At 50.4% G+C, this 27,105-nt stretch overlaps 1 protein-coding gene and 1 long non-coding RNA gene across 4 annotated transcripts; one reads left to right on the forward strand and one right to left on the reverse strand.

Annotated features, from left to right (window-relative positions):
• Positions 1-682: 682 nt before the first annotated feature.
• On the forward strand, positions 683-27,103 carry LOC144728585 (dixin-like). Of its 3 annotated transcripts, XM_078608116.1 has the most exons (16): positions 683-1,048; positions 2,239-2,284; positions 9,233-9,362; positions 11,583-11,705; positions 12,472-12,667; positions 14,142-14,306; positions 16,076-16,209; positions 16,591-16,661; positions 16,853-16,939; positions 17,454-17,507; positions 17,971-18,021; positions 18,591-18,695; positions 19,272-19,325; positions 20,812-20,967; positions 21,361-21,465; positions 21,901-27,103. In XM_078608116.1, the coding sequence occupies exons 2-16, from the start codon at positions 2,252-2,254 to the stop codon at positions 22,030-22,032; spliced, it is 1,596 nt and encodes a 531-aa protein (XP_078464242.1). In that variant the 5' UTR covers positions 683-1,048; positions 2,239-2,251; the 3' UTR covers positions 22,033-27,103. The 3 variants fall into 3 exon arrangements, with proteins under 3 accessions (XP_078464242.1, XP_078464241.1, XP_078464243.1); XM_078608115.1 differs by lacking the exons at positions 683-1,048; positions 2,239-2,284 and adding an exon at positions 4,677-4,891; XM_078608117.1 differs by lacking the exons at positions 683-1,048; positions 2,239-2,284; positions 14,142-14,306 and adding an exon at positions 4,677-4,891.
• Positions 15,232-17,913, reverse strand: LOC144728587 (uncharacterized). The gene is made up of 2 exons (XR_013587539.1): positions 17,703-17,913; positions 15,232-16,926 (listed from the first exon to the last, which is right to left on the reverse strand). It is a non-coding gene; the product is annotated as an uncharacterized LOC144728587 (long non-coding RNA).
• Positions 27,104-27,105: the final 2 nt, after the last annotated feature.

The raw sequence follows: 27,105 nt of genomic DNA on the forward strand, positions 1-27,105 counted from the left end.
ATATTATCAGGGTGCTTTTTGTTTGCATTCTGACCACAGGTATTGTGGTTAATGCAGACATGATTCCTTGTAAAAGGTTTCAGTTTGGTATTTTAACATCTTAACAACAGTTTTTTGCCGGGGAAAAAGGGGAAAACCTATTCTCACTCGGTCGTTCGTAAAAGTTGTAGGCGGTATAGTACTATAGTAATAGAGCAAGTGCAGAATCACTGAACCGGAATTGATAGCTCTGAAGCATTTAGCGCGGGGCAATTGAAAGTGCGGGGCCCGTAGCATATGTAGTAGCTACTACATATGTAGTAGTATGTAGTAGCTACTACATATGTAGTAGCATGTAGTAGCTACTACTACATTTGTAGTAGTAGCTACTACACATGTAGCTACTTTTGCTCCTAGGAGAATCCGGCACTGTTGCTTCCCACACGCATCTATTGCTAAACAATGAACACTTAAGCCCCAACAGTCTGTCCAGGCTATACGGGAGGGGCGGGTGAGGAATCTTTGTCTTCACTGTGTTCATTTTTTACCTACGTGACTTTACCGAAAAAACCTAAGAATAATCACTGTGTGTTTGTCGTCTTCGATGGGGGTGGAGAGGTTGGGACACGTGACGCGGGGGCTGTGGGCGTGGCGCGAGGGCTGTGGGCGTGGCGCCGTGACGCAGGGAGGCCGTCGCCATGGAGACGGAGATGGGGCCGTTTGTTTATCGTCACCACCACCAACCACCATCACTGCCACCACCACCAACCACCACGATCGCCACCAACCATCGCCACAACCACCATTACCCACCAACAATCACCACCACCGTAACTAATCACCACCACCAACCACCACCACTGCCACCACCAACCACCACCACCAACCACCACCGTGGTGATGATGACGATGAGGTAACGAGCGAGAAGGAGGAAGAGGAAGGGGGCCTGGTCGAGTCGTGTGGTTGACAAACATTTCAACAACAACAACAACAAACCATTCAAACAACAACAACCCATTCAAACAACAACAAACCATTCAAACAACAACGGCGGCAGCAACAACAACGGTAACAGACAGCGTCCGAGTTCGTTTGTGTTGTTTTGTGTTATCCGAAGCGTGTCCTGGGCCTCAACCTAGGTCGACTCAGCCTCAAATGAGAACCTGCTGCGGCGTGTAGTAAAACATCGCCAGTGGGAGAGACAAAGGCGGCCGGGCGTGGTTGCTGCCCCCTCCACCCCTCCCTTCGTGCGCTGCGCCGGCCTTCATAGCGTGCTACTCGCTAGCGGCACTTGCCCCGACTATGTTAGAGGCTACACGGGGGTCGTTTGTGTTGTTGTTGGTGGGGGGAGCGGTGGCGCAGTGGTTAGCGCGCGTTGTGCTGCAGGCGATTGACCGGGTGAACAGTGGACGGCCAATGTCCCGAACCGGTCCTGATCTTCATAACAAGGCCGTAAGCTCCATATATATAAAAGGCAAAGTTGTGAATGTGTACTCTTAGGTTTTTTCGGTAAAGTCACGTAGGGAACAAATAATAATAGAAATCAAATAAAATTGTGAATGTGTGGCTGTTCAAAATGTTTAGCGTACTTCCCGACATGCAACAAACTTGAAATTTACCAAGTGGGTACTTTCCAGACTGTACACCATGCAAAAATAATGAAAATACACTTATTTTTTTTTTTTGGGGGGGGGGGGGGCTCAATAATGCATTCATTTTTTGCACGGCTCGTGAGCTGTGACGTCACATTTGTCACGTGACCCGCGCACGTGGAAGCGTAACGCGTTGTAGTGTAGTGGGTAGCGCGCTGCGCTACGAACCCAGCGACCCGAGTTCGATTCCCGCTCATGGCCACCACCGGTGACGATTATTTGAACTGCTCCTGGGCCCTCCCCTAGGTCGACTCAGCCTGACATGAGTATCTGGTGTTTTTGTTCGAATTCGGTAGTAAGTTAAACAAAAAAACTCTACTGTATTTCAAGAGCCGCAATGCATGTAAATTACGAGACGGTCTTTAATTCATAACGTCCCCAATCAGTAGTGAAGGAGCCGCATACAGCTCTAGAGCCGCATGTTCCTGAACCCTGATCTAGACCCAAAAGGCAGTAAGCCCATACCCGTGGTCAAGGCAGTGGGTATATTCCATACCGAGGGCTAATGAACTTTGTATGTACCGCATTGGAATTATAAGTGAGTACGCAGCAACTGCATTGCTCTCACACACAAACGAATGACGTTTTTGTGTTTCTATTTTTCAGAGAGGAGCTTCAGATGACGCACCTTCCGACGTCCACGGAGTCCTCCGTAAGGGATCTTTCGCTGCGTGGCACACAAGACATTCGTATACAAATGCCCATGAATACATTTCCATACATACAGATGCACAACAACAAGAGCGACCATTTTCCACTAGTTGATTGTGACATCCCCACAGCGCCTGTATTTTAAGTCCACGGGAAGTTTGGAAGGCTTACTGGCCAAAGGTCCCGGGGAAAACCCAGGCCTTGTGAGGTAACTAACTTAGATGACTGGCAGATGCACCATCCACCTGTGCTCATCACAGAGGTCGCAAACGGGTTTTGATTCCTTACCCGTACCCGGCCGCACCAGGGTCGCAAATGGGTACCCGTGGCCTGGTACGGGTACCCGTTCCCTACCCGTACTCTACCCGAAATGAGTGACAATCGGTTACTCACCAGTGACTCACGGCCTACCCGTACCCGTACCCGGCCGCACCAGGGTCGCAAACGGGTACCCGTACCCGTACCTGGCCGGGTACGGGTAGCCGGATATCGGGTAGGGTACGGGTATCGGGTACCTGGTTGCGACCTCTGGCTCATCACTGTGCCAACTTGCTGTGTTTTAGTCACCCGGTGCTCTGCCCATTGTGAGTAATGCCTCTCCTTTTGTTGTTGGTGGGCGACTGTCTCCAAAATCCTTCACGAGGCTCCTCTACAGAGGCGGATCTTGACACCGCTGGTAGGTAGCAGTCTTCTGCAAGTCCAATCAGCTCCAAATCCTTGCAGTCAGCCCATTCCCTCTCTCAGCCTGTGCACCACTGCGGGAGCGAGAGGAAGACCTTAACAGAGAGTGGCTTGACGACGACATCGTAAGAGATCGGTTGCAAGAAAGACGTGGCCACTACTTGAGCATATTGGCACAAGACAGAGGAAGGTGGAAACAAATGACGAAATGTGGCAGTGGATTCTTGATGATGATGATGTATATTATGGCGTAATGGTGAGCACACTGGATTTGCGATCCAGATGTCAGTTCGATTCCATCTCCCGGTGTGGCAGTCGAAAGAGAGGGGCAGGTTTCTGTAAACCTCCACCGCCTCGGTCCACCCAGAAGTATGAATAGCGACATCGCCGATAATCGATTGGCAAGTGATGCGTGGTGGGGTAAAGTGTGGGTACTCCTACTTGTTTCATGCCGTCTGGCCAGTGTGGAAGGGTAGGCAGAAAATACTCTCTTGTGGAGCTCAGCGAGAGCCCGCCCTCTAGTGGAGGTCAGAGGGAAATGGCAGGGCTGCTGCTTTATCTGTGCGCATGATGTATATTGGTGTGTACATTTTTGCTCGGAAAAAAAGCGTAACCGAGATTTTTTTTTTCACAAAAGAACACTAGAAACAATACCAACGGGACGGTAAAGATGAGCCAAAACAAAAACAACTCTAGAATCAATTCCCGGCCGTGGGTCATGACGATTCGTAGAATCGTTACGTGCCTTGGTCAGAGAGAGAGAGACACGAGTGGTTGAGTGGGTGGAACACAAAGGGGGAGACTTTGACTTTCAAACAACTTTTATTGCCGCCAGCAGCAACAGCACTGGAGGCGATTCCGATATGAAATACACAGCCACCAGCAAACAAATAATCGCTCTAAGTCCACGCGCTGTGAGACAGGAGTGAGAGTGCGAGCGAGAGAGAGAGTAACGGAGATCCATAGAAAAATTCACCCGTAAAAACAAAGTTTTTCACTATAAATCCTTTATATGCGTGGCGGCTAGAGTCCTCTCGTCCTCTGGCTTGAGATGGCTGCCACCTATGGGTCAGATGATTGTCTGCCACCATTAAGCAATTGGTAATTAAATATTTAAATTTTTTCCTGAACAGTGTAAAATGTTTGGAAATTATTTTTCACGAAAATTAATTGTCACGCACAACGAGTCTGTGTGCAAAAATGTCAGCTCGATTGGATCACGGGAAGTGGGTTAAAAACGACCGAAAGATTTGCACGGTCGTATGCAAGCAAGCATGCAAGCAAGCAAGCAAGTGACCTTAATATAAAGGATTTAAAAAAGGCCAGGGCACACGACCCATCCTGGTGTGTTTTTAGTTAACGGGGAAGAGAGACAGACAGCTGGAGGGACAGGTGCAGTCAGAGAGGTCCAACACCATCTCTGCGTCTCTTGGGCTTTCGTGCCTCCCATCAGTGGGCGCGGGCAGATCCTGGGGACAAGCGGCGTCTTTGCAGAGCCGGCTGACTGCCATGTGTTTTCACTTCTCAGGGGGTGCCACTTCTAGAAAAATAAAGAAACAAAACCCAACACGAATGAGGAAGGGAGGGCGAGGGAGGGAGAGAGAGCGATGGGGGAAGGAAGGAGGGAGGAAGTGATGTTCTGAGAATGTGGCTGGGAAAGGGGCCCTTGCGATTGGTGGATGCTCGCACGGGAGGGAGAGAGGGTGGGAGTGAGAGCGACAGGGAGAAGAGAGAGAGGGAGGGCAAGTTCCTTCATCTGATGAGAGGGCAGCGCTGCACAGTGACGAAGGGTCGAAGGGGAAGCCACCACGCCGTCCGTCCGTCGCGACGATAACGACATCCGCCGGGTTCTGCCGGGCGTAGCAAGCGAGCGAGCGAAATGCATCCACGCTCTAAGAGCGTGTCCGTCGAGGGCGAGATTACGGAGGTACGGAGCCCACTTACACCGTGTTGTCCTCTTAATTGGGGAAGTGGCACGTACGTTGAACTTCTTTCGCACCGTACTTAGCCAACCGTGCTAATCGTGGGTGCGGGGAAGGAGAAGAAGACGAAGTGGTGTTTGTGACACTGCACGCGTGCATGTTATATAATCAGAGTGATGCAATTGGATGGCAAAAGTGAATTGGGAGCGTAGCGGACAAAATTTGCCGAGAGCTGTTGCGAATGTAAGTAGGAATCTCTGAGATTGGCGAGCGTTTGACAGCAGACGATAACGACGCTGCGAGTTTTGCTCGGGGTGGAAGACCATAGAGGAGGTGGAGGATGAGGTGGAGGACGAGGGTGATGAACTGTGGGGTTTGGGTGTCCAGGGCATGAAGGGCTTTGTGTGGCAGGGTCTTTAAGGAAACGATTTCAACTTGAACACAAGCGAGGGCATGTGTATGTATGCGTGCGTAGCCAGGCGTGCTAATCGGAGGTGCGGAAAGTGAGCACTCGTAACAACAATGTTGGTGGGCACGAAGTGGTCTGTGAGTAATTGAGATGTTTCGACTGCAGCAGCTTTAGCCGCAACGCCGTGGTCTTCCTTTCCAGCGAAAGAAAGAAACCCATTCTTTATTTTAAATTAACATTGTTTATTGTCCTAGTTCACTGAAGTGGAAACCTATGAATACATTTAGAGGGGTGACTGGTAATGCTTAATCACAATGTCGTAACGCTTCAAGAGCCATGGCTGATTATAATGTTGGGGGAAACGTATACTTAGCGGCTGTCTGTTTTGAATGACAGTATCGGATGGCAGTATAATTAGAAATTACAGCAGCAACGCTAATGCTTAAACCAACGATTGTTAGAGGCCTGCAAGACTTGACATTTGGCTTTTTACAATCGTCAACGGATGCTGGTGCATTGACAGTGGACTGGTGCACAAGTACAATTAACATACTCGGCACGTTCCTCAATAACAACAACAGCACTTGTGTGTGTGTGTTTGTGGTCTCAAAAAGTATATAATATACGACGTTTCGGGCATGGCCCTTCTTCACAGCACGTAGAGAGGCCAAAGAGGTGGAGTGCTGCTGTGTGGAGTGCTGACCTCACGACATGGGCGTCTCGGTGGCTAGGAGATGTTAACTACCTCGCTTGGTATGCGGGAGGTCGTGGGTTCGACCCCGACCCTGACGCCTGCTGTATATTTGGAGTTTGCGGTGTCTCTCTCTCCCCGTGGTTGCATGGATTTTTCTCCGGGTCCTCCAGTTTTTCCCTCCACATTTATAATCATGCACTTATAGTATATGGCTGCTATAAATTTACCCAAGATAAGCGACTCTGTGGAGTTATCATTTGTGGACAGGTCGCTTCAGAAAAAGAGCTATGTAGCTCAGTGAGCTTGACCTGGTAAACTAGAACATCGTTACGTGAAGAATGCCCAAAATAATAGTCAACGTTGCCCAAAATGTTGTCTATCTCCATATACAGTATATATAAAAAGCAAAGTTGTGATTATGTGTATCTGTTCAAAATGTTTAGCGTACTTCCCGACATGCCATGTGGGTACTTTCCAGACTGTACACCATGCAAAAAATATAAAAATACACTTTTGTGGGTTTTTTTGGGGGGGGGAGCTCAATAATGCAGAGATTTTTTGCACGGCAAGTGAGCTGTGACGTCACATCTGTCATGTGACCCGCGCACGTGGAAGCGTAACGCATTGTAGTGTAGCGGTTAGCGCGCCGCGCTACGAACCTGGCGACTCGTACCTCAAACGAGTAACTGGTCTTCTTGGTTCTTTCGGTAAAGTCACGTAGAAGGGAAGTAATAAAATAATAAAAATAAAACATAATATTATTTTATTACTTCCCTTCTACGTGACTTTACCGAAAGAACCAAGAAGATGAATCCCTGCAGTCACGAAAGCTTTAAATCGAGTAACTGGTGTGGAGTGTGAACATCGCCACTGGGGAGACAAAGGCGGCCGGGCGTGGTGAATGCAAGTCTCGGGCGAAGCCGGGTAGTAAAGCTAGTTGTTATATATTTTGGATTTTCAAGGCCACAGTGTTATGGGCGAACGTGTTGAATATTTAGTTGTTGTAAAAGTTGCTCAAACGTGAGCGGGGCAGTGCTCACATCCATAAGTGGCCAGTGTTGGAAATTCCACATTCCTATGGAAATATATTTTGGATGCAAATGTTTGAAAGGAATGCTGCACTGCAGATGTATTAACTCGTGTGTGAGAAAGTTTCCCTCAAGAGGTATGTCATGTATCGATGCACAGGTTATAATTGACTTATATTCATAATGCATTTAATCGTCTGTTAATTGCTTACAATTTTTGCGGTTCATAAGCTTAACGATACATTTAGAGTAATGAAGTGAGCTAAACTGCACAAGCGGCAAACCTATAGACTTACATACAACCCCGTATCTTACATAGAGACACGTACATAAACATATACATACGTACATGGAGACCCATACACTTACAAAGATATCCGTAAACAAGCATTGGAAAAATTACTTTTGTAAACAGTTCTGAGCTCATTGAGACCCGGAGCCTGTTGCAAGCGAGAGAAGTGCGACCAGGGAAACTCAGGTTCTAACTTAGCGCAGTAACGTGACTTCTCCAGCCATTCGGGAGCTTGCGTGATATGCAGAACGTTAAGCCGTGCTGTAAGTAGGCTGGTTTAATTTTCGATTTAAACCTTTCGTGACTGCATGGATTCATCTTCTTGGTTCTTTCGGTAAAGTCACGTAGAAGGGAAGTAATAAAATAATAAAGCGGTCTTCACCTGAGGACGGCTGCTTGCGTTGTGGCCGAAACGTCGTGAGAATTATTTTATTATGTTTTATTTTTATTATTTTATTACTTCCCTTCTACGTGACTTTACCGAATGAACCAAGAAGATAGGCTGGTTTGTTACGTTATACACAATTAATGCCCTTTATCAGAGGGTGGCGGTGGCGCAGTGGCTAGCGCACCGTGCCATGAATTCGGCTGGCCGAGTTGGATTTGGGCCCACGGCTAGCGTCGGTGGCGTGCGATACCTGAGCCGGACTTGAGCATTCCCACACCACCGACCCTCGCTGAGCAGCATGGGGAAGTATGGCAAGATGACCTCCATAATTGACACGGTGTGGGGGAGGCATTTATCCAGCAGTGGGTTGACAGAGCTGTACATTATGATGATTATTAGTTGTCTAAAGGCTTTTTATCAGGAGGATCCTGCTGCGTTCAGATGTTTGGCCAATACCATTAATGAGCGTTTGGCTTCGTGTGGGAGGGAAACTGGACATGACACGTGCACAATCTCTCCCAAAAATGAACAAATTCTGAATCAAGGAAACCGAAGTGATCGGAGGAAACCCCACGCACAGGAGGAGACAGCAACTCCACACAGATGGATTCATATAAAAGTCAGCCAGCTGCTTGCCTAGCCTCTAAGAGCCCCGTGATCGTAGTCCTGTACATCGAAAGTATCCAACCTTTAAGAGTCCCATACTCTTGGTCCTGTATGGCGTAAGTATCGAGCCTTTTAAAATAACTTCCGTATGAAATGGCTCATGGTCAGGCAGATAACAGCTGCGGCTGTTTTGGCTAATCACCTTCCTGCCCTGGCACCACACCACCACCCCCTCCTCCCCCCAACCTTCTACCAACTCCAGCTACCCGCCCGCACCCCCATGTGACCAGTTACCATGGTTACCATCTGGTCCCAATTTCCCTTGCCTCGAATGTCACCACCACCACCCCCGCCACAGCCACTGCCACCGTTATGCCTCGTGCAGGCAGGGTTAGGGCCTCGAAGCCCAGGGTCGGGTTGGTGTCATTCGACACCAAATCCATAGCACTCAACGTCTGTGGGAGTCACTCTCTGAGGAGGTCAGGGTCAATGGAACGTCAATCAATGGAGGTGTGCGATCGTTTGAGCCGACGAGATGGGAGGCTGGGTTCGATTCCTAGCCAAGTATATGCCCACGTATGTGTGTGTGTGTGAGTATGGTTGTGTTTGAAGAAGAGTCTGTTGAAGGGGTGCCTTAGTGCCGTGGTTACGAACCCAGCGCCCCAATTCCTTCTCACGGTCAACACCAGTGACGATTATCTGAACTGGTCCTGGGCCGCTCCTAGATCGACTCGACCTCAACTGAGTACCTGGTGCGGTGTGTAAACATCGCCACTGGGAAGACAAAGGCGGTCGGGTGTGGTGCTGGCCACCCACCCACTCGTGCGCCGTACCTGGCCTGCATAGGTGCTATTCGCGAACAACGCTTTCCCTAAACGTTTGCTAAAAATGCAATACGGGGGGGGATCTTCGTCTTTGTGTGCATGCAGTCCCAGCTGCAGGCGTACGTGTGCTGGGTGAACGGGCAGCTGCGCCGCGTGCCAGGAGCGGCGCCCATCCGAGAGTTGCGAGCAGACATGAGGGATGGCACGGCGCTCGCCAACCTTCTACTGGCGCTACGTACGGGGACACGGGGACACACGGGGACACTGACATAGAGACACAGGGACATGGGGACCGCAGGGACACACGGGGACACAGACATAGAGACACAGGGATATTGGGACCGCAGGGACACATGGACACTGACATAGAGACACAGGGACATGGGGACACACGGGGACACACAGGGACACTGACATAGAGACACAGGGACATGGGGACACACGGGGACACACGGGGACACTGACAGAGAGACACAGGGATATGGGGACCGCAGGGACACACGGACACTGACATAGAGACACAGGGACATGGGGACACACGGGGACACACGGGGACACTGACATAGAGACACAGGGATATGGGGACCGCAGGGACACACGGGGACACTAACAGAGAGACACAGGGATATGGGGACCGCAGGGACACACGGGGACACTGACATAGAGACACAGGGATATGGGGACCGCAGGGACACACGGGGACACTAACAGAGAGACACAGGGATATGGGGACCGCAGGGACACACGGGGACACTGACATAGAGACACAGGGATATGGGGACCGCAGGGACACACGGACACTGACATAGAGACACAGGGATATGGGGACACGCGAGACACGCGGCGACATGGGGACACAGAGACAGGGACATGGGGTACTGTTATGAAGATATGTGGACATGGGGACACAGGGACATGGGGACACGGAGGTCGACTCAGCCTGACATGAGTATCTGGTGCAGTGTGTAAAAATCGCCACTGGGGAGACAAAGGCAGCCGGGCGTGGTGCTGGCCACCCACCCCCTCGTGTGCCTTTTCAGCCTCCATAGGTGTTCGCGAACAACACTTGCCCCAACAGTCTTTTAAGGGTACACAGGGGATCTTTGTCTATTTTCGTGCGTGCTCGTGTTATCTCGTGCCGATGAGGTTTTTGCCAGCCGTAGCATCACATGATCGAGGTGGCGCTGGTGGAACAAAGGCCGTCCTATGTTCAGCGGCATGCGGAGGAGGCCAATGGGAATGCTTTCATTGAGACTCTTAATGCACGGCACCTGCTAAATGTGAGAGCAAGGGGAGGAGGAGGTGATGGTGCCTCGATGTTTCAAAGGCGTTTGAAATGCCCGTGTCATGGCACCGCTCGCTACATTCTTAAATTGGAATACAAGTTTGAGTTACCCGTTTTTAAACGTGAGTTGTCACACGCAGTGAGTTGACGATCTCAGCTCGGTCGCTAATGACTGCCCATCGAGTCAACTTTGGTCCTCTTTGCCAAATGATACGTATCCCAGCTGCGAGGCCCTAACCCTTTTCGGTTGTATTGTCATGCGACAAACACTCTTCTGGGGGGCCAGTCGCAACACGTGCTCCCCCGTGCGGCCGTGGGGCTCGCTCGGGTCACCTCAGGCGGTAGTTCCGCGACGTCTTCTTCCCAGGCCGTTCTCTTGGCGCAGGGCGAGGCCACTTCCGAAGTGAAGTGTCGTCGTCCCGTGGCGACGCGATGCCTTGTAGCACAAACGTTCAGTGGCTCCTGCACGCCACAGAGCTGCTTTTGTGGCACGTAAGTCGTAGAGCGATGCGTAATCGCACTGAGAAGATGACGGCGGCTTGGCTTGGTGCCATGCCGGCTTTAATAGACGCTCGCTATCGCCAGCACTTTCCCCGCCGGTCTCTTTGGGTCGCACGGAGAATCCTCAGGGCTCTTGACGTCGGAGGGGAGAGAGGCCGAAAAACAACGACAGTCACACCCGGCATGCATCCTTTCCATGTGAACGGCAGTCATAGCGAGAGTTGATTGGATATCTCCTCGACGCGGGAAAGCAGTAAGGTTTCGAGATTTGTTTTTTATCGCCAGGTGGTGGTGGCGATCATGCACGTGGCCTATGATCCAACGCTGAAGGCAGTGAGGGTTGGTGGATCACCGCACAAATTTTGGGATGCTCCCTTCCCTGTGGGCGTCAAGGAGGAGCCGTACCTTGGCTCTGCAGGAGAAAGCAGCACAGCAAAAATGTGCACTCCACCTGTCTGGGATAGAGAGCTTTTCCCTCGCATACGTGGGTTTGCTTTGGGTGTTCCGGTTTCCACCCACATGTAAACACTCATTAAATGGCCGATAACACCTTAATATATAGAGGATCGCAGAACTCAGGCAATTGTTGGTAGCGTAGGCTCACAGCGTGGCTGCTGCTGCCTTCCCCGCTCGTCCGTGGTTCCTCCCCCCCCCCGCCCTTCCCCATAGTGGGCGTGCGCGTGCACGTCCATGAGACGCCGAGCACCGCGGACGAGGCGAGGGACAACGTGGAGGCCGTTCTGGGCTTCATCGCCAGCCGCGGCGTGCGTCTGCACCAGACGTCTGCGCAAGGTGAGCGGGGCAGTGGCGCGGCGATGACGCTGGCGCGCCAACAATAGCGCTGTAGCAGCAGCAGCGGCGGCACCGTGAGTCCGCGCGACGACGCGGCCGTCTGCGAAGATAGAAGAAGGGGGCGGCTGCGATAGCAAAATATTTCAGCGCATCGATCCACACCCACCTACTTCTGTTGTCTCGTTCGCATGAGCGTGAGAACACGGGGAGCAGGACAGAGCGGGGCGATGGAGGCAAGCTGTACACTGTGCATCCCCTCAATGTATAGTAGCCTAGGGGTGCCCAGGATCTCATCAGTGCTGGCTTGGTGTCTCTGACCACTAAACCACTCTCACACCTCAATCACCGTTATTAATAAATACACCTACTTGCTGTACTTCCTCCTCGAGGGCGCCACGTTAACTACCTCGCCTGGTATACAGGAGGTCGTGGGTTCGGTCCCAACCCTGACACCTGCACATTTGGAGTTTGCGTGTCTCTGTCTCTGTGGGCATGTGGATTTTTCTCTGTGTCTATATTATTTGGCTGCTATAAATTCCCGCACGTGATCAGCCGCTTCGTTGAGCTGTTATTTGTGGCCAGGTCGCTTCTGAAAATGAGCTAATAGTTCAGTGGGCCTTACCTGCTAAATAAAATAGTAAAGCAATGGAAGGGCTATTGACCAAAACGTCACCTATTATACATTGTTCCTTTTAAGGCTACACTATTATTTGCGAATGTGTTGAGTTTTCAACCACCCACTCCCCCCTCCTACCCACCTCCACAGACATCATCGACGGCAACCTGAAGCCAATCATGCGCGTCGTCCTTGCGCTGGCCGCCCACTTCAAGCCGATCAATCACAGGCGCCGATACTCGGGCTCCGGCGTGGATGAGGCCTCGTCGCCGACGGCGATGGCCAATCGCGCGCCGCGCTCCGCCATTGCCATGGCGCAGAGCGCGGCTGCCATCTGCGAGGCCCGGTGAGAGGACGCGCAGGCGGTGTCGTCGTCGACATCCGGGCTCCGTGGCGAACGGGGGGAGGCGACGTTGCAGTCTGCTCCCCCCTTGCGGCCAGATATTTTAGGCGCCGTGGTGGCGAGATGTTGACTACCTCGCCTGGTATGCGGGAGGACGTGGGTTCGATCCCGACCCTGACACCTGCTGTATGTTTGGGGTTTGCGGTGTCTCTGTCTGCGGTGTCTCTGCCCGTGGTCGCGAATAATTTTCTCCGGGTCCACTATAAATGTCCACGTGATGAGCCACTTCGTTGAGCTATCATTTGTGGCCAGGTCGTTTCTTAAAAAGAGCTAAATAGCTCAGTGGGGCCTTACCTGGTAGAAATAAAATAATTTTTTGTGAAAAACTTCGGTTCTCGTGGCCCGCGACAGCATGCCTCTCTCCGCGTTTACCGATATTCACCGTAAAAAATATGTACTCTCGATTTTCATGCTGCGCGTGCCTGGTGATTGGTGAAGAGTTTTTATTTTTTTTTGCCGTAAAGAGTGCTGCTGATTCGGTATAAGCTGGAGACCTTGTGTGTTTTATGTGCGTGCGTAGCACAGTAATGGGGAGCGATGGCGTCGCAGTTATCGCGCTGCGCTACAAACCCGGCGACCTGAGTTCGATTCCCGCTCATGCCCCCAACACCGGTGATGATGATCCGAACTGGTCCTGGTCCTCCCCTAGGTCGACTCGGCCTCAAATGAGTACCTGGTGTGGTGTCTAAACAAAGACGGCCTGGCGTGGTGTTGGCCACCTCACTCGTTAGTGTGCCGTTCCGGCCTTCATAGGTGCTCACGAATAGCACTGGGACATGTTTAGTGATCATTAGGTGCGTGTGGCATTTCACAACTTAGTTTGTATTTGTACGGACACAATTAGAGAAAAGACATTTAAGTCAAAGTCGAGTCACTTCAATTAGATTCAAATAGTCAATATCGTGACGTAGGTATAGTGTTATGACTGAGTGACCGACTGAGGTTAAAGTCTTTTAGTCTCATTAATCAAGCTTCAAACTCACTTTGGACACCCCAGGGAACCCGGCTGAGATGCATAAGATTCATGTACCCGTGCAAAATAAAATCATATTGAAGAAGGAATGAGTTCAGGACCTTGACCCTATCATCCACTTAGCCATATAGCTCTTGTTCAGAAGCGACATGGCCACAAATGATAGCTAAACGAAGTGGCTCATCACGCGGAAATTTATAGCAGCCAAATACTCTTAAACACTTGATGTTGATTCCAAATGTGAAAAGGAAAAACCTGAGGTCCCCGGAGGAAAATTCACGTGACCACGGGGAGAACGTGCAAACTCAATTTCCAGGTATCGTCAACAGTGTCAGGATCGAACCCACGGCCTCCTGCGAACCAAGCGAGGGAGATAGCATCTCGCCACCGTGGCGCCTTAAAAAAAGAGAGGACATTCTTCCACAGCTGTCTTTGTTCCCTCAGGGTCCCCCCATGCCCCCCACAAAGTGAGGACTCCGCACCCCCCGGACTTCCCGAGACTCCCAGTTCCCCCAGCGCCGTGACCTTCCGCAGCGTCCGTGATCGCGTGCGTCACTACGAGGGTCAGCGGGGTCACGGGGTCACCGGGGACACGCCCGCGTCGCCACGGTAACCACAGGGGGAGCGCTGTAGGGGGGTTGCCACCTGTCCGGGGATTGGCATCTGTGAGTGGGGCGGCAGGAATTGATTTGTACAGAGATCCGATACCGGTGTTGTGTCGAACTTTGTTACGGTATCACTGCGCAGGTTTGACAGCAGACCTCGTGATGGCTGAGAAAATATGTCGGGGTTCGGTCTGCAGTGGAAAAGATGACGGCTCCAAGTGCAGTGGAGGTGGAACTTTTGATTGGTTGAGCATTTTTATTGACGCTTTCCAACTGAAGGGTGAAAGCATTGACGCAGACTTCCGCTCGAAAAAGTTTCTGCCAGTTTGATTGCTGGGGTGCCCATAATCCAGAGATGTAAACCACACAAAAAGAACTGCTCGCAAGCGTGCACGCACACGCGCGCGCGCTCACTGTGCCCCGACTTCTCTCAACGTCACATTCTGATCTTCTCAATAAATAATTTCAGAAGACGAAGGCTCATTCGGACACGTCAGATAAGCCACCCATTCCTACAACGCATGGACTATGAATGGCCTGCAATCCCCAACTCCCTCTGTTCGACTTGGCCAAGCACTCACTGTTGTGCACACTCCCGTATTCGCAAACTGGCTTTTGATTTTTTCGACTCGCAGATGGCAGTGAGGTGGCGGTCGCTGAGCCGGGTTATCTCTCTCTCCATATAAACATTGTTGCTCGCTCTCCAGGTCGGGTCATGCTCTTTCAAAAAAGACAAACTTGGATTTTGAGAGAGGGATTGTTTTGTTATGTTTTTTTTGTATTCTTTTCTCAATTTATAAGGTGTGCGTTTCAAAAACATCTTCCAGTTAATGAATAGTAGTATGACGGCGACGATTATGATGGTGATCTTGATTAAGGGTGTAGCATTGCATTATGTAATCCATCGTTAAGTTCACGACACCTGCATCGAAGATTATACGTTTTATTATTATTCATATTTGTTGTCAGCAAGGTGTAAGAGATGACCTTGACCCCTGCAGTCAGCAGTGGCTGCTACACTCACCGCAGTGTCAAAAAAATCAATTGATTCCTGAATCGAACCGAGATCTTGAATCGTCTCAAATCACCGAAATGCCAGGGGGAAGGATCGCTCCGGCTCTGTCGAGGGTGCGTGCGTATCCTGTACACGTACACGTGCACAAGGCACGCACGTGTTACATTGCACAATCTGTGAGCAAAATAAGTCATGAAGTCCGATCAGTTTGCTGAACGGTTTTCAAGCTATCTGTCGGAGGGAGAGAACTGCACTGCTGAATACAGCATTGGAGCACAAGTGACAAAAAACCTCAACGCGTTTCTTAATATGAAAAGTATACAAGAGGTGGCATTCGAAGCGGTGCCCTTTTTATTTGATGTGCTGGAAAAGAGGGTGCCATTTCCCCGAAACGTCGCCCGTTCATTTGCTTTTCCTTTCAAGGCCGCGAAATGCAGTGGAGCGTGTATACCGAGGCCATTGTTACGGTGGACTGAGATCGAACCAGTGGAAAGCTGCTTTGGAGTGCTTGTGAAAGTCTGAATATAGTGCCATTCAACAAAGCGACGTGTCTGAAAGAATATGGTTTATTTTAATCGGTATGTACCACCTGCTGTGTATGACACCTGGGCCCAGTGAAACAAGCTGAAGAGAGTCCATACAGGAAAAGGTGGAGAGTTTGCTGCGTGGAATTACGTCGAGACACGGGAAGAATTGGCTTGTATTTTACCCGCAAACGTGCGTACTTAACCGTGGGGCCGTCCGTCTCTATGCCTCAGGTCACAATGCGATGCCACGTCAGTGAAGCCAATCGCCGTGGCCCCGGCGGATCACATGACCGACACGTCCGGCCAATCGGAGCAAGGCCGAACAACGCTGAAGGAGCGGTTGCGCATTTACTCCGAGGATGGCGGTAAGACGATCGCAGTCGTGCGACAATTCATGTATCGCAAATGTGAATTTGAACAGTGCAGGCCAGCTCCCTCGTGTACGCATTAACGCGTGGTGGGTGGGTCGGGGGATGGTGGGGTCCTGATTATCGACATTTATTAATTAATTCGTCCCAAACGTTTCATCATCGTCAGGTGTTGACAAAAGCTCTGCTCTCGCGTGGAATAACTTCCTCATCCGGGCCCTTAAGTGGGTGCCATGATGTCATCATGGCATCAACTTGAGGCCCAAAAGTTATACGGTTACTGGCATAATACCCGATGACAAAATCCGAGATGAGCAGTTCAAGAAGCGGCAGGGAGTGTCCACGTGCGTCATGATGTTGCCTGGCGTCTTGTTGCAGGGGGTTTTCTGGAGGCTGTGGGCTGGGAGGCTGATGTGAGAGGCGTGCAGAACCTGCTCAACTCTCTGCAGGTAACTGGCGCCGGGGCTGCGATGCGAACGTTGAAGTAAACCGATGATGCTACCGATCGTCGGTTCTATCGCTCCGCCGCCGCTGATCAGATGACGCGAAAATTATTTTGAACCAAAAAAAAAAGGTCTCGCGATCGTTCCTGCGTGTGTGCTGCTGGACGGGGGATCTTCGTCTTTGTGTGACCCACCAGGCCGTGCTGCTCAACGGAATTCTCTCCGAGGAGGAGGAAGAGGAGCTTCAGCTGCAGCTGTCCGAGGAAAACGCCTGGGAAAAGACGGTGAGGGGAGAGACATCGGCACCCGCCCGCGAAAAACAACGGCAGAGAGCTCATGCCGGGAGTGGATAGCGAAGAGGCTCGGGCTCCTTGAAGATTCCCCGGGGGCTGGGCTTGGGGCTCGTTGTTGCTGTTGTATTGTCGCTGTGTTGTTATTGTATTGTGTAGTTGTTGCCACGTTGTTGTTGTCGTCTCTTCATCCCACGCTGCGCCGCAATGTCTCTCTCTCTCTCACCTCTCCCTCGTGTCCCCGCCCTGATCCTAACCCCTAACCCCACCGCCATTCCACCCTCACGTAGATTTTTACCGTCGTGTTGCAATGTGCATGTTGAACGCTTTTCACACCGTACGTAGCCAGCCTTGCTAATCGGAGGTGCGGGGGGAGGACAAGAAACTAAACGCGCGCAAAAAAATCTGCCGGGGATTGAGACGTCCTGCAGATTGAAATTGTTGTCGTTGCTTTTTGCTGTCGGTGGGGATTTAATCGTGAACTGACGTGGGCCTCCTCTTCCTGCAGATCATCCTACAGGGCCGACTGCATCAGGCCACTGAGGAATGCCACCTCCTGAAGGTGGGCGGGCGTCTCTCCAAGGCTATCCTCTCACCGAGATAATTATAATTATGATGAATATAATTCCAGCCTCTTGTCAATCCACTGCTGCATGAAGCCCCCGCGCCAGAGTCGTGTCAGTCATGGGGGTCGTTTGACCATACTTCACGCTGGCGAGTTGGTGAGCTTGGGGTGGTGGGTGCAGAGATCACTCACCGCCGATGTTGGCCAAGACTCGGAATAGAACCCGGGCCGCTCGGTGTGAGAGCTGGCCAACGGACAATGCTGCGTGGGTAGCCGGCTGGCTTCGAAGTCAGAGTGCTCAGCCGGCAGCAATCTCTTACCTCGTTCTAAAAGAGAAAGGGTGCAATACGGTAGTGTCAACAGGATAATGTCAACCGAGATGAATCCACTGCTGGATGAGATGTATTTGTTCTCCTAAAACTATTGCCCCCCCTCCCGTTCCCTCCCCCCCCCCCTCCAGCAAGACGTCTTGAAGTGGAAACAAGAGAGCGTGCACACGAAGGGCGTCGTGGTGAGGCCGCTCACGGTGGCGCTTTCTCCGTTCGAATCCAGCAGGCTGCCCTGGTTACTACTGCGGGTGTTATTACCGTAATCATACTGCGGGTGTGATAACCATAATCATACTGCCGGTGTGATAACCGTAATGATACTGTGGGTGTGATAAGCGTAATGATACTGTGGGTGTTATAACTTTAATCATACTGCGGATGTGATAGCCATAATCATACTGCCGGTGTAATAACCGTAATGCTACTGTGGGTGTGATAACCGTAATTATACTGCCGGTGTGATAACCGTAATGATACTGTGGGTGTAATAACCGTAATGATACTGGGGGTGCGATAACCGTAACGAAAAGCATTCCCTAACGTTACAACCGCGTTTCCAGTGAAAACGCTTTGTGTGAACGGACTTGGCATATTACCGTATGCCCCTTCACGCATTGGTGAATGCAAGAACAGAACAGAACGGTGGTACGTGAAGACGTTATTCGCAATAGTGAGCCGTTGCGTGCCGGCATCGCGGTGGTCGTTAGTGGGTGATGGGGGATGTTTATTTTGTTTTCCTGCCGGCACACAGGATGGCCTGCGGAGCTGTCTGACGCAGCAGGAGGCCACGCTGTTGCAGGCGAAGCAGGAGCTGCTGCGGGCCAACATAGAGAGGGAGAGCGCCGTGCATCACAACGTAAGGGCCCCCCCCTCACGCGCTCCCCACTGCTCGCTATCTGGAAGCTTCATCCGCGTTTGTTTTTTTTCGTTCGGGCGAGGCCACGTAATCGTTTTCAAGTGCTGCAATTCTTGCCGTTAACACTTCTGCCCGGTGTATGTATTCACGATGAAGGTTTTTAATAAAGGTTAGAGTGCGTAAATATGAATGCGTCGTTAACCCACCGTCACCCGACACGCAGCCAATGAATAAGGTTAGTCAAGTAAATAAAACGTGCCAATTAGTTACGACTTCAGCACACACCAGTGTGTCGGAGAGTAAACGCCACGACATTTACAGTTCGAGTACCGTGACGTTTCGCTGGCTATTACTTCTTTCGCACCGTTACGTAGCCCAAACCGTGCTAATCGGAGGCGCGCGGCACGAAGCCAAACACAGATATACTGGATCGCAGCAATTGGCTACGATAAACCAGCGAACAGGAAGCGTGCGTGCGCGCGTGGTTTTTATTTCGTCCGGCGTTCTTGAGCCGCTGCCGTTGTCACGTCGACGGTCATGCTCGCCCCAAAGCGTTGTCGCGTTTTTTTGTTGCAGGCCGAATTGCAAAAGAAGTTGGAAGAGAAATCCGCCCTCATCTCCGAGCTCAGGGTAAGAGACGTTTTTGGCCCCAGCCAGCGGCTGCCATGGTGAGCCAGCGCCCCCCCCCCCCCCCCCCCCCCCCCCCCCGTGCGTTGATGTGACCGCGGTTACGCTGGCGTTACAGCGTTCCATCTTTCTGTCTTTAGAGAGACGGGGGGGGAGGTGCCCTTGCCGATAACATCTGGCGGTTCACCAATCCATCCTTGGTCTTGACCACTGGCAATAATCCCTCATTACGAAGTGTCCTGTCCAAGCCCATTTACTAGACTAAACTATTTTTTTATTTTACCAGGTAAGGCCCACTGAGCTCCATAGCTCTTTTTTCAGAAGCGACCTGGCCACAGCTCAAAGAAGTGGCTTATCATGTGGAAATGTAAAGCAGCCAAATGCTTTTAAACGCATGTTGATGTCTAAACGTGGAGGGAAAAAACGGAGAACCCGGAGAAAAATCCACACGACCACGGGGAGAACGTGCAAACTCCAAATATACAGGCATCGTCAGGGTCGGGATCAAACTCACGACCTCCTGCGTACCAGGCGAGGCAGTTAACATTTCGCTACCGTGGTGCCCTATTTACTTTTCCTAACGATCTAACCCAGTGGTCGGCAATCTGTGGCTCCAGAGTTTTGTACCGAATTCGAAAAAATGCGTTTCCCTTCCTGTCTCTCAGTGTTATTTCCAAGCGTGCGCCTCTCAACAACAAACTAAACACAAAACGCATATGTCAAGAAATTAGTTGTCAATCTATATTTAAATGTGCATAGCTCCAGTGGCTTCCTAATATCGGAAGGAAGAGCATTCCAGACGGCCGTAGAGGCGCATCTGAAGGCGCGATGCAGCGAAGCCTTTGTTCGATGGCTGAGCCAAAAGCCGGTGCTGCGAGGACGACCGAAATTTGCGTGATGGTTTATGCTCCTTGACGAGATCAGTAACGTCTTCTTGGTTCTTTCGGTAAAGTCACGTAGAATGGAAACAATAAAAATAATAAAATGTAACATAATAAAATAATTCTCACGACGTTTCGGCCACAACGCAAGCAGCCGTCATCAGGTGAAGACCAGGTCTGTCGGGGAGACAGCGTCTGAATGAAACAGCACCATGCTTGGAGCGTATATTTAAGCTGGGTTTGAAGGGGGGGGGAAGGGCGCCTTGACAAAATAATTTGCATATCAAGAGGAATTTTGCATATTTATGGGCATATTTATTGGCATATTTATGGGAAATGCTGGTATGTGATTAGTACTACTTATGCCCGTGCATTATGCAGGACTAGCAGCATCAAAGGGAGGGGATAGGGGTAGCACTAATATTTTACTTGTTTTACTTTTATTAATTTTAATGTTTTACCTACGTGACTTTACCGAAAATACCTAAGAATATAAAGGGAAGGAGTATGTAGCTGCCGCAACTAGAAACCGTCACGACGCGTGCCAACGAATTTCGTTCATGCTGCCGCTTGGTAATGATTTTGCCAATGTTTTGTGTGTTTGTCAGAGGGAGGCAACGCTGCGGAGGAGGGAGGGGGAGGAGGGACGCTCGCAGAGGAGAAGTTTCTCCAACGGGGCAGCCCGCCCCTCCGGCCTCACCTCGCCCGGCCACAATCCCGGACATACCTCGGCAAGCCACAGCTACGTCCATGCCAACCACTCGGTGAGTGACGTCACAACAACCTTTTGCTGGTCAAACGGTTGGCTACATACATACGTATGTTGAACTTCTTCTTTGTTCTTTCGGTAAAGGCACGTAGAATGGAAATAATAAATTAATAAAAATAAAACATAATAAAATGGAAATAATAAAATAATAAAAATAAAACATAATAAAATATTTCCATTCTACGTGACTTTACCGAAAGAACCAAGAAGACGAATCCCTGCAGTCACGAAAGCTTTAAATCGAAATTAATGTTGAACTTCTTTCGTACGTAGCCAACCGTGCTAATCAGCTTTCCAGACGACACCATTGCGTGATTTTTCTTCCCCTTTTTGGGAAAGGGGGGACAATAATGAAACCCACCCGCGTACACGCCCCTCGCGTCCACAGCTGATCCGCGAGTCTCTGGGCAGCCTGAGGCGAGGGCTCTCTTCCCACGACCCGCGGCAGCACACCCTGGACACGCTCGAGCAAAGCATCCTGGTCCTCCTGGAGGTGAGGTGATGGTCACTTCCTGACCCCCAGCTCGCAAAGCATGCCTACGCACGCGTGAGTGTCGTTAGGGTGCAAAACACCACCACATTGACTTGTGTATGTCGGACAGCTCTACCAGCAGAAGTGACAAACGCTCGACACATCGTGTGCTCTGAAGAAGGGCCATTACCTGAAACGTCGCACATTGGACATTTTTCCTTTTAAGGCCACGGTGTTATTGGCGAATGTGAGTTTGTATTATTTATAATACAGGAATAATAATGATCGTCACATGCCTATAGACATGTTGCCCACGCGTCTGACTTTGCATCTGCCCATGTGTCTGGCCGTGCGTCTGTTCGTGCATCCGCCCGTGTGTCTGCCCGTGCGTCTGAACGCACGTCTGCCCGTGCGTCTGTCCGTGCGTCTGCCCGTGCGTCTGCCCGCGCGTCACAGTCGTCAGGGAGGGCGTCGCACGCGCGGGACGCTCGCGCGGGAACCAAGCCGACCTCGGCAGGCCCCCGCGCCCCCCTCGCCGTGGCCGCCCCCCCACACGCAGCCAGCGCCAGCAACTCGCCCGCCTCCTGATGCCAGCGTGCGCCAAAGCCTCCTCTCCTCGGTGTTCGTTCGTTCCGAGCCTCCGATCGACCTCCCGATCAGAGCACTTGTTTCACCCGAGGTTGCACAACTTGAGTGACATTCGATAATTTTCACGGTTCACAGTAGTTAGCCACGTGAAGAAAATGGCACGGCTAAAAGCTTTTCGCCAACCGTATGATGTGCCAATTTCTGCCGTGGCCCACGGACTTCAAGGGCATTTGTGGTGCGTGCAAGGCACGCCGGTGCTTTTGGGGATCCCGAACACATTGCTGTTTGGAGTTCGAGATGTAGACGTTGTAGGGAATTGTAAGATTAGAAGAGCGTTAATCGATCTCCACTCCTCACATCTCACCACCACCACCACCACGGGGCCTTCCTTTCCATGCTCACCAGTCTCCTCCATTCCAATTCAACTCAAGTAGTTACGCACCTCCGATTAGCGCAGTTGGCTACGTACGGTGCGAAAGGAGTTCAACATACATACACGCTGCATGCGCCTGTTTATTGCTAAACAGTGGCCCCATTTAATGTGCAGTGCCGGTTCAATTGAAATTTAAGATGTGTGCGCATGCATTACAACGTGCTTGATAACAGCACTTGACCCTACAGTTTGTAACGGCTATACAGCGGATCGTTGTCTTGATCCCATGTTTGGGTGGCGCACCTACCCATCATAGCTGGGTCTGTCCCGTGACCTCCTGCCAGCAGCAAGCCTTCCTCACTTCAAGTGGCCTCAAAATAGTGCACCTAGCCTGGCACAAGCCCTGTGGTGACCTCACTGCCGCCCAGTCATCGCATATGACGTACACGGGCTGATTCAAACAACCATTGCTCGCTACGTCACATGGGACGGAGTTTCGCAATCGTCTGGCGTGTGCAGCTCGTTACCAACCCATTTTTGGATTGGCACGAAGGAAAATTGGTCAAATTGGAAAAAAACATGAGGAGTGGAGTTTTGAGAATCCCTGGGTTACATGGGCATTAGAGGTTGCAGTTAACACGGGTCAGCAGTCTAGCGCTAGGGCCGTGAGGGCTGCTTGCAGATCAGCCATGCAACGCCTGAAGTGGCGTTGTCCTCTGAAATTACAAGTTAGAGGGTGAAATCCGCTCTGTCGTGTTTTGCGTCACCGGCCATGAATTTGAGGGTTCCAAATGAAAGAAGCGTTTTGTTCTCGATTTGTTGATTTTAATCGATTGGGCACATCGATCGCGTCGCGCGCACAAGATGCGATTCGTGTAGGTCGTATACGATTGGTTTACGTGACGCCCCCCCCGCCCATACAGCCACTAGAGGCCGCTACATTCTCCAGTGTTGAATATAATTCGATTCTTGAGGTGGCCGGGTGGCTCAAGTGGTCAGGGCGCTGCTGCTAAGCTAAGCCGGCGTCGCTGAGGACCTGGGTTTGAATCCCAGGCCTGTTACTAAACTGGCTTTTCAAGTGTAGATCATCTCAGACCGATCAACAAAGACTGCACACACACAAAAAAAACATCGCATTAAAGTGGGTTCTACACTCTTTTATTTGGCCTTATTCCAGCTCTGAGAATAAAAAAAACGTTACTAGTTTCACGGTCATGTGACGCTCTCACAGCACAGCGTGTGGGAAATTTGCGCCCCCTGCTGTGTAGAGGGTGCAAATGCCACGGGTGTAGAGATGCTGAGTGTAGCGGCCTCTAGTGGCTGCAGGGGTGACTTCAATCCCATTGCATGCAACATGTATGGATCCAGAGCCCATCGATGAACGTATCGTGACGAGAGTGCATTCGTGGATGCATCGTCACTCCCCTACCCAGCCACTGCCTCCTCCTCCTTCACCCACGTGTGAAGGCAGAGCGATTCCGTGACTTAAGTGCTGAAATTCTAGATTTGAAGCTTTCGTGACTGCAAGGATTCATGCTCTTAGGTTTTTTTCGGTAAAGTCACGTAGGTAGAAAAATAAAAATAAATAATAGAAGTAATAATAGATTTATAATTTTATTTCTATTATTACTTCTATTATTTTTATTATTTATTATAATTTTTCTACTTACGTGACTTTACCGAAAAAACCTAAGAGTATTAAGTGCTGAAACCTAGACCGTGTTTAGATAATTCCTTTTTTCAGCAAGAATGATTGCCGTTTTTACTTAACTTTACATTATTTGGAAGCTCAACGGGACGGATAAAACATACGATTTCAACTTGTAGCGTGTGCAGGCATTGGCTCGCTCTGGAAGAGAGGGAACGACTCAGAGGCACGCGAAGCCAGACAAGCGGGAAGACAGCTACGCGACGAGCCGGCGTCAACAATTGCCAAAAGCTCTGCGATCCGCCATATCTTAACTTGTGTCATCGGCCAATTAACGAGCGTTTACACGTGGGAGGACAACCGGAGTGCCCGGAGAAAGCCGACGCGTGCGAGGGGGAAACGTTTGATCCCATACAGACGGAAGAGGCGGAGTCCACATTTTGGCTGGACAGCCTCCTGGCGAGCCAGGGTATGGCTTGTCAGCGCCGAGCACGGTTGGCTACGCACGGTGCAAACTCCCGTTGTATGTAAGTATATATTTACATATATTTAAATACAAGGCAGTTTCGCTACATTTGTGCGGACCACCAACCCTCACCTCCGCAGTGCTGGATTACAGGCGGGCGTCACCATCGCCCGGCTAAATCTAAACCCTTCCAGAAAAGTGCCCTACTGGCGGACAGGATAAAAGTGTTTACTGCCTTATACATTTGTCTTGCTGATAAATGCCTTCGGTAGGCTGTGAATGATGAAGATTGTAAAAGTAAGCCGCACGTCATGAATTCCATGCAATCGGACAACTGTTTGGAGCCGATAGTGAACGCGATGTTATGAGTCACAGGATTTTTACGCCATTGGGCTGTTGAGAAACAATTTCACAAATACTGCCACGTCACCTTAAGTGTTCCCATATCACGTGCATGCAATTGCAGGTTCATACTTTGAGGGGTTCGCCTGGATTTTTTATGAACTTAAAAAACACATTTTAGTAATACAGTGCTGTACTTGACGTTAAAGGTTACATCGTTAAGATTGCCCATTATTTGCCGTTTGCTTAAAAGTGCCGAACAGCCGTATGCCAAAAGACGCCGGTGTTTGTGGGGGTTTAAGGACGAACATGTCCTATGCGTGCCAGCCTTGTCACGCAAATCGTAAAATATTTGAGCGCATCATGCGTCGGAGCGTCTAACAGCTACCATCGGCCCTCGCTTGTCCTTTCGTGCCATCGCAGAGCCGGCTTATGGACGTGGTACCGCGCCAACTCCGTGTTCTTGCACAGGGGAATTGAGTGTTCAGGTTCATACGGTGTACAGCCGTTTCAATACGGGCGAACACGTGTTTTTGTTGTCTATTTGTTTGTGTTTCTCCCTTGTGATGGGACCTTGCGGGATGAACGTTGAGATTTATAAGGTGGTCAATAAGTGTCTGGATCGGTCTCTATTAAGGTCGGCACTGATAAGGGGTTGACGTTGAAGTTCCCGTTTTGCCAAAGCGCTAACGAGATGGCGTGATAAGCAGTCGGACTCTTAAATTATCCGGGGCCAATGGATGAATTAAAAATAAGGATAATACTTACGGAAATTTGGCTTTTAAAAAAAATTCAGAATTGGGGTTGAAGTCATGATGGCGTGTGGTCGTGTTTTGGTTTTGTTTATCGGTTCTTAAAGGGACTTTGTGGAGTCGTGGGCATCAGCAGCAGTGTCTTTTACGGGAGTTTCTCGCCTTCGGATATTGGGCGTGGGAACGGCCACAGCGAAAGGAGGCCGATTAATTGATCACAAAAAAGTAGATTTTTAAGCCGAATAATCAACTATTCCCGGCTCTACCATTAAACCAGAATCCACGTACGATAACATTTTTTCGCAACCCGTGAATAATCGAGTTAACTATGGATCTATGTTTACAAATGTTGCAATGAGTTATAATGCATAGCTTGGCTATTTCACACCGGTTTTCAAAATTTCTGCATTACAATCGGGTCCCTGCTCTGCACCAGACCATCCAACGCGGTTTTGCAAATTTGTAATGGCCATAATTGGGCTACAGCGAGTGCCTCTTGGAAGCCAACTTTCATTCCCGCATTGTCCATTTGTTACACTGCCATTGAGATGCCTGGTTTGTTCCTGTTACAAGCCTAAGCGTTGTCAATAACGCAATTTCTCGGAAAGCATTGAGTCTCGGAGACTTTCAGGATAGCAGATTGAGCTATTTGGAAAATTCCTCTTCAAGGAGCAACACCCAGAGAAAACCCCGAGGATGATGGGGGTTAAACGGATCTCCGCCAAGGTCGGTTTGAACGCAGAATTTTCTGCGCTGTGCATCTCTGGCCACCTTGGAACCGCGTCGGTTTGAGAGTTTGACAAATCTTTGGCGTGATCCAGCAACCCTCACGAGACCACCACCACACGCAGGCTCGACACAAGGCTCACCCCTCTGCTCAATTGCGCCGTTCGACGTTGCGCGCGTTTTGCGAATGCAGTCCCAAGCAACCTTCGTCACCTCGCAAATTTTGTACATTGAAAATTGTGGCATTTCGGTAACCGGATGGGGAAATGGGATCAGTGTTATGTATTTATTGTTCGGGATTTTCTCCCAACGGTTGGGCTTGCAGTTCCATGCGTACCGTCCAAGCAGTGTTAAAATGCGCCAAGTTTTTTCTGCAGACTTGCACGTAAATATATACGGACTTTAAAATGGTTGTGCTAAAACTGCCCCGTTTCACGTTCTTTCCATTTTCAGCGAGTGCATACGTTCTCGTGTAACGTTTCACGTGTGGGATGCTTTCATCGTTAGTGTACGCAATGTATAAATGATGACCAGTCTTATGGGCCCACTCATCAGGCCCAAGAGGTTTCCTTGATGGGTAAGGCTAAGAACCAGTAAACTCACGTTGGCCCAATTTCTCTCAGTTGGCTACGAGTGGCAATTCTGTGACTGTCCACATTACTTGGGAGTCTTGGCACACAGTGGGCAGTAGTTGCCTTCAAATACTTGCAAGGCAAAAGCCAGGAAGCGGGCTGCTGACAAATTAAAACGTCGCGTCAAATTTTCG

This window comes from Lampetra planeri, chromosome 29 (genome assembly GCF_965212315.1).
Source record: "Lampetra planeri chromosome 29, kcLamPlan1.2.h2, whole genome shotgun sequence".
NCBI classification, from domain to species: Eukaryota; Metazoa; Chordata; class Hyperoartia; order Petromyzontiformes; family Petromyzontidae; genus Lampetra; species Lampetra planeri.

What these genes read in the sequence shown, in the direction of transcription:
- LOC144728585 (XM_078608115.1), top strand. Translation starts at nt 4,844, where the DNA reads ATGCATCCACGCTCTAAGAGCGTGTCCGTCGAGGGCGAGATTACGGAG. An exon ending in GACACGCCCGCGTCGCCACG is followed by an intron (nt 14,307 to 16,075) that starts GTAACCACAGGG and finishes TCTATGCCTCAG; the next exon opens with GTCACAATGCGATGCCACGT. An exon ending in AGGAATGCCACCTCCTGAAG is followed by an intron (nt 17,508 to 17,970) that starts GTGGGCGGGCGT and finishes CCCCCCCTCCAG; the next exon opens with CAAGACGTCTTGAAGTGGAA.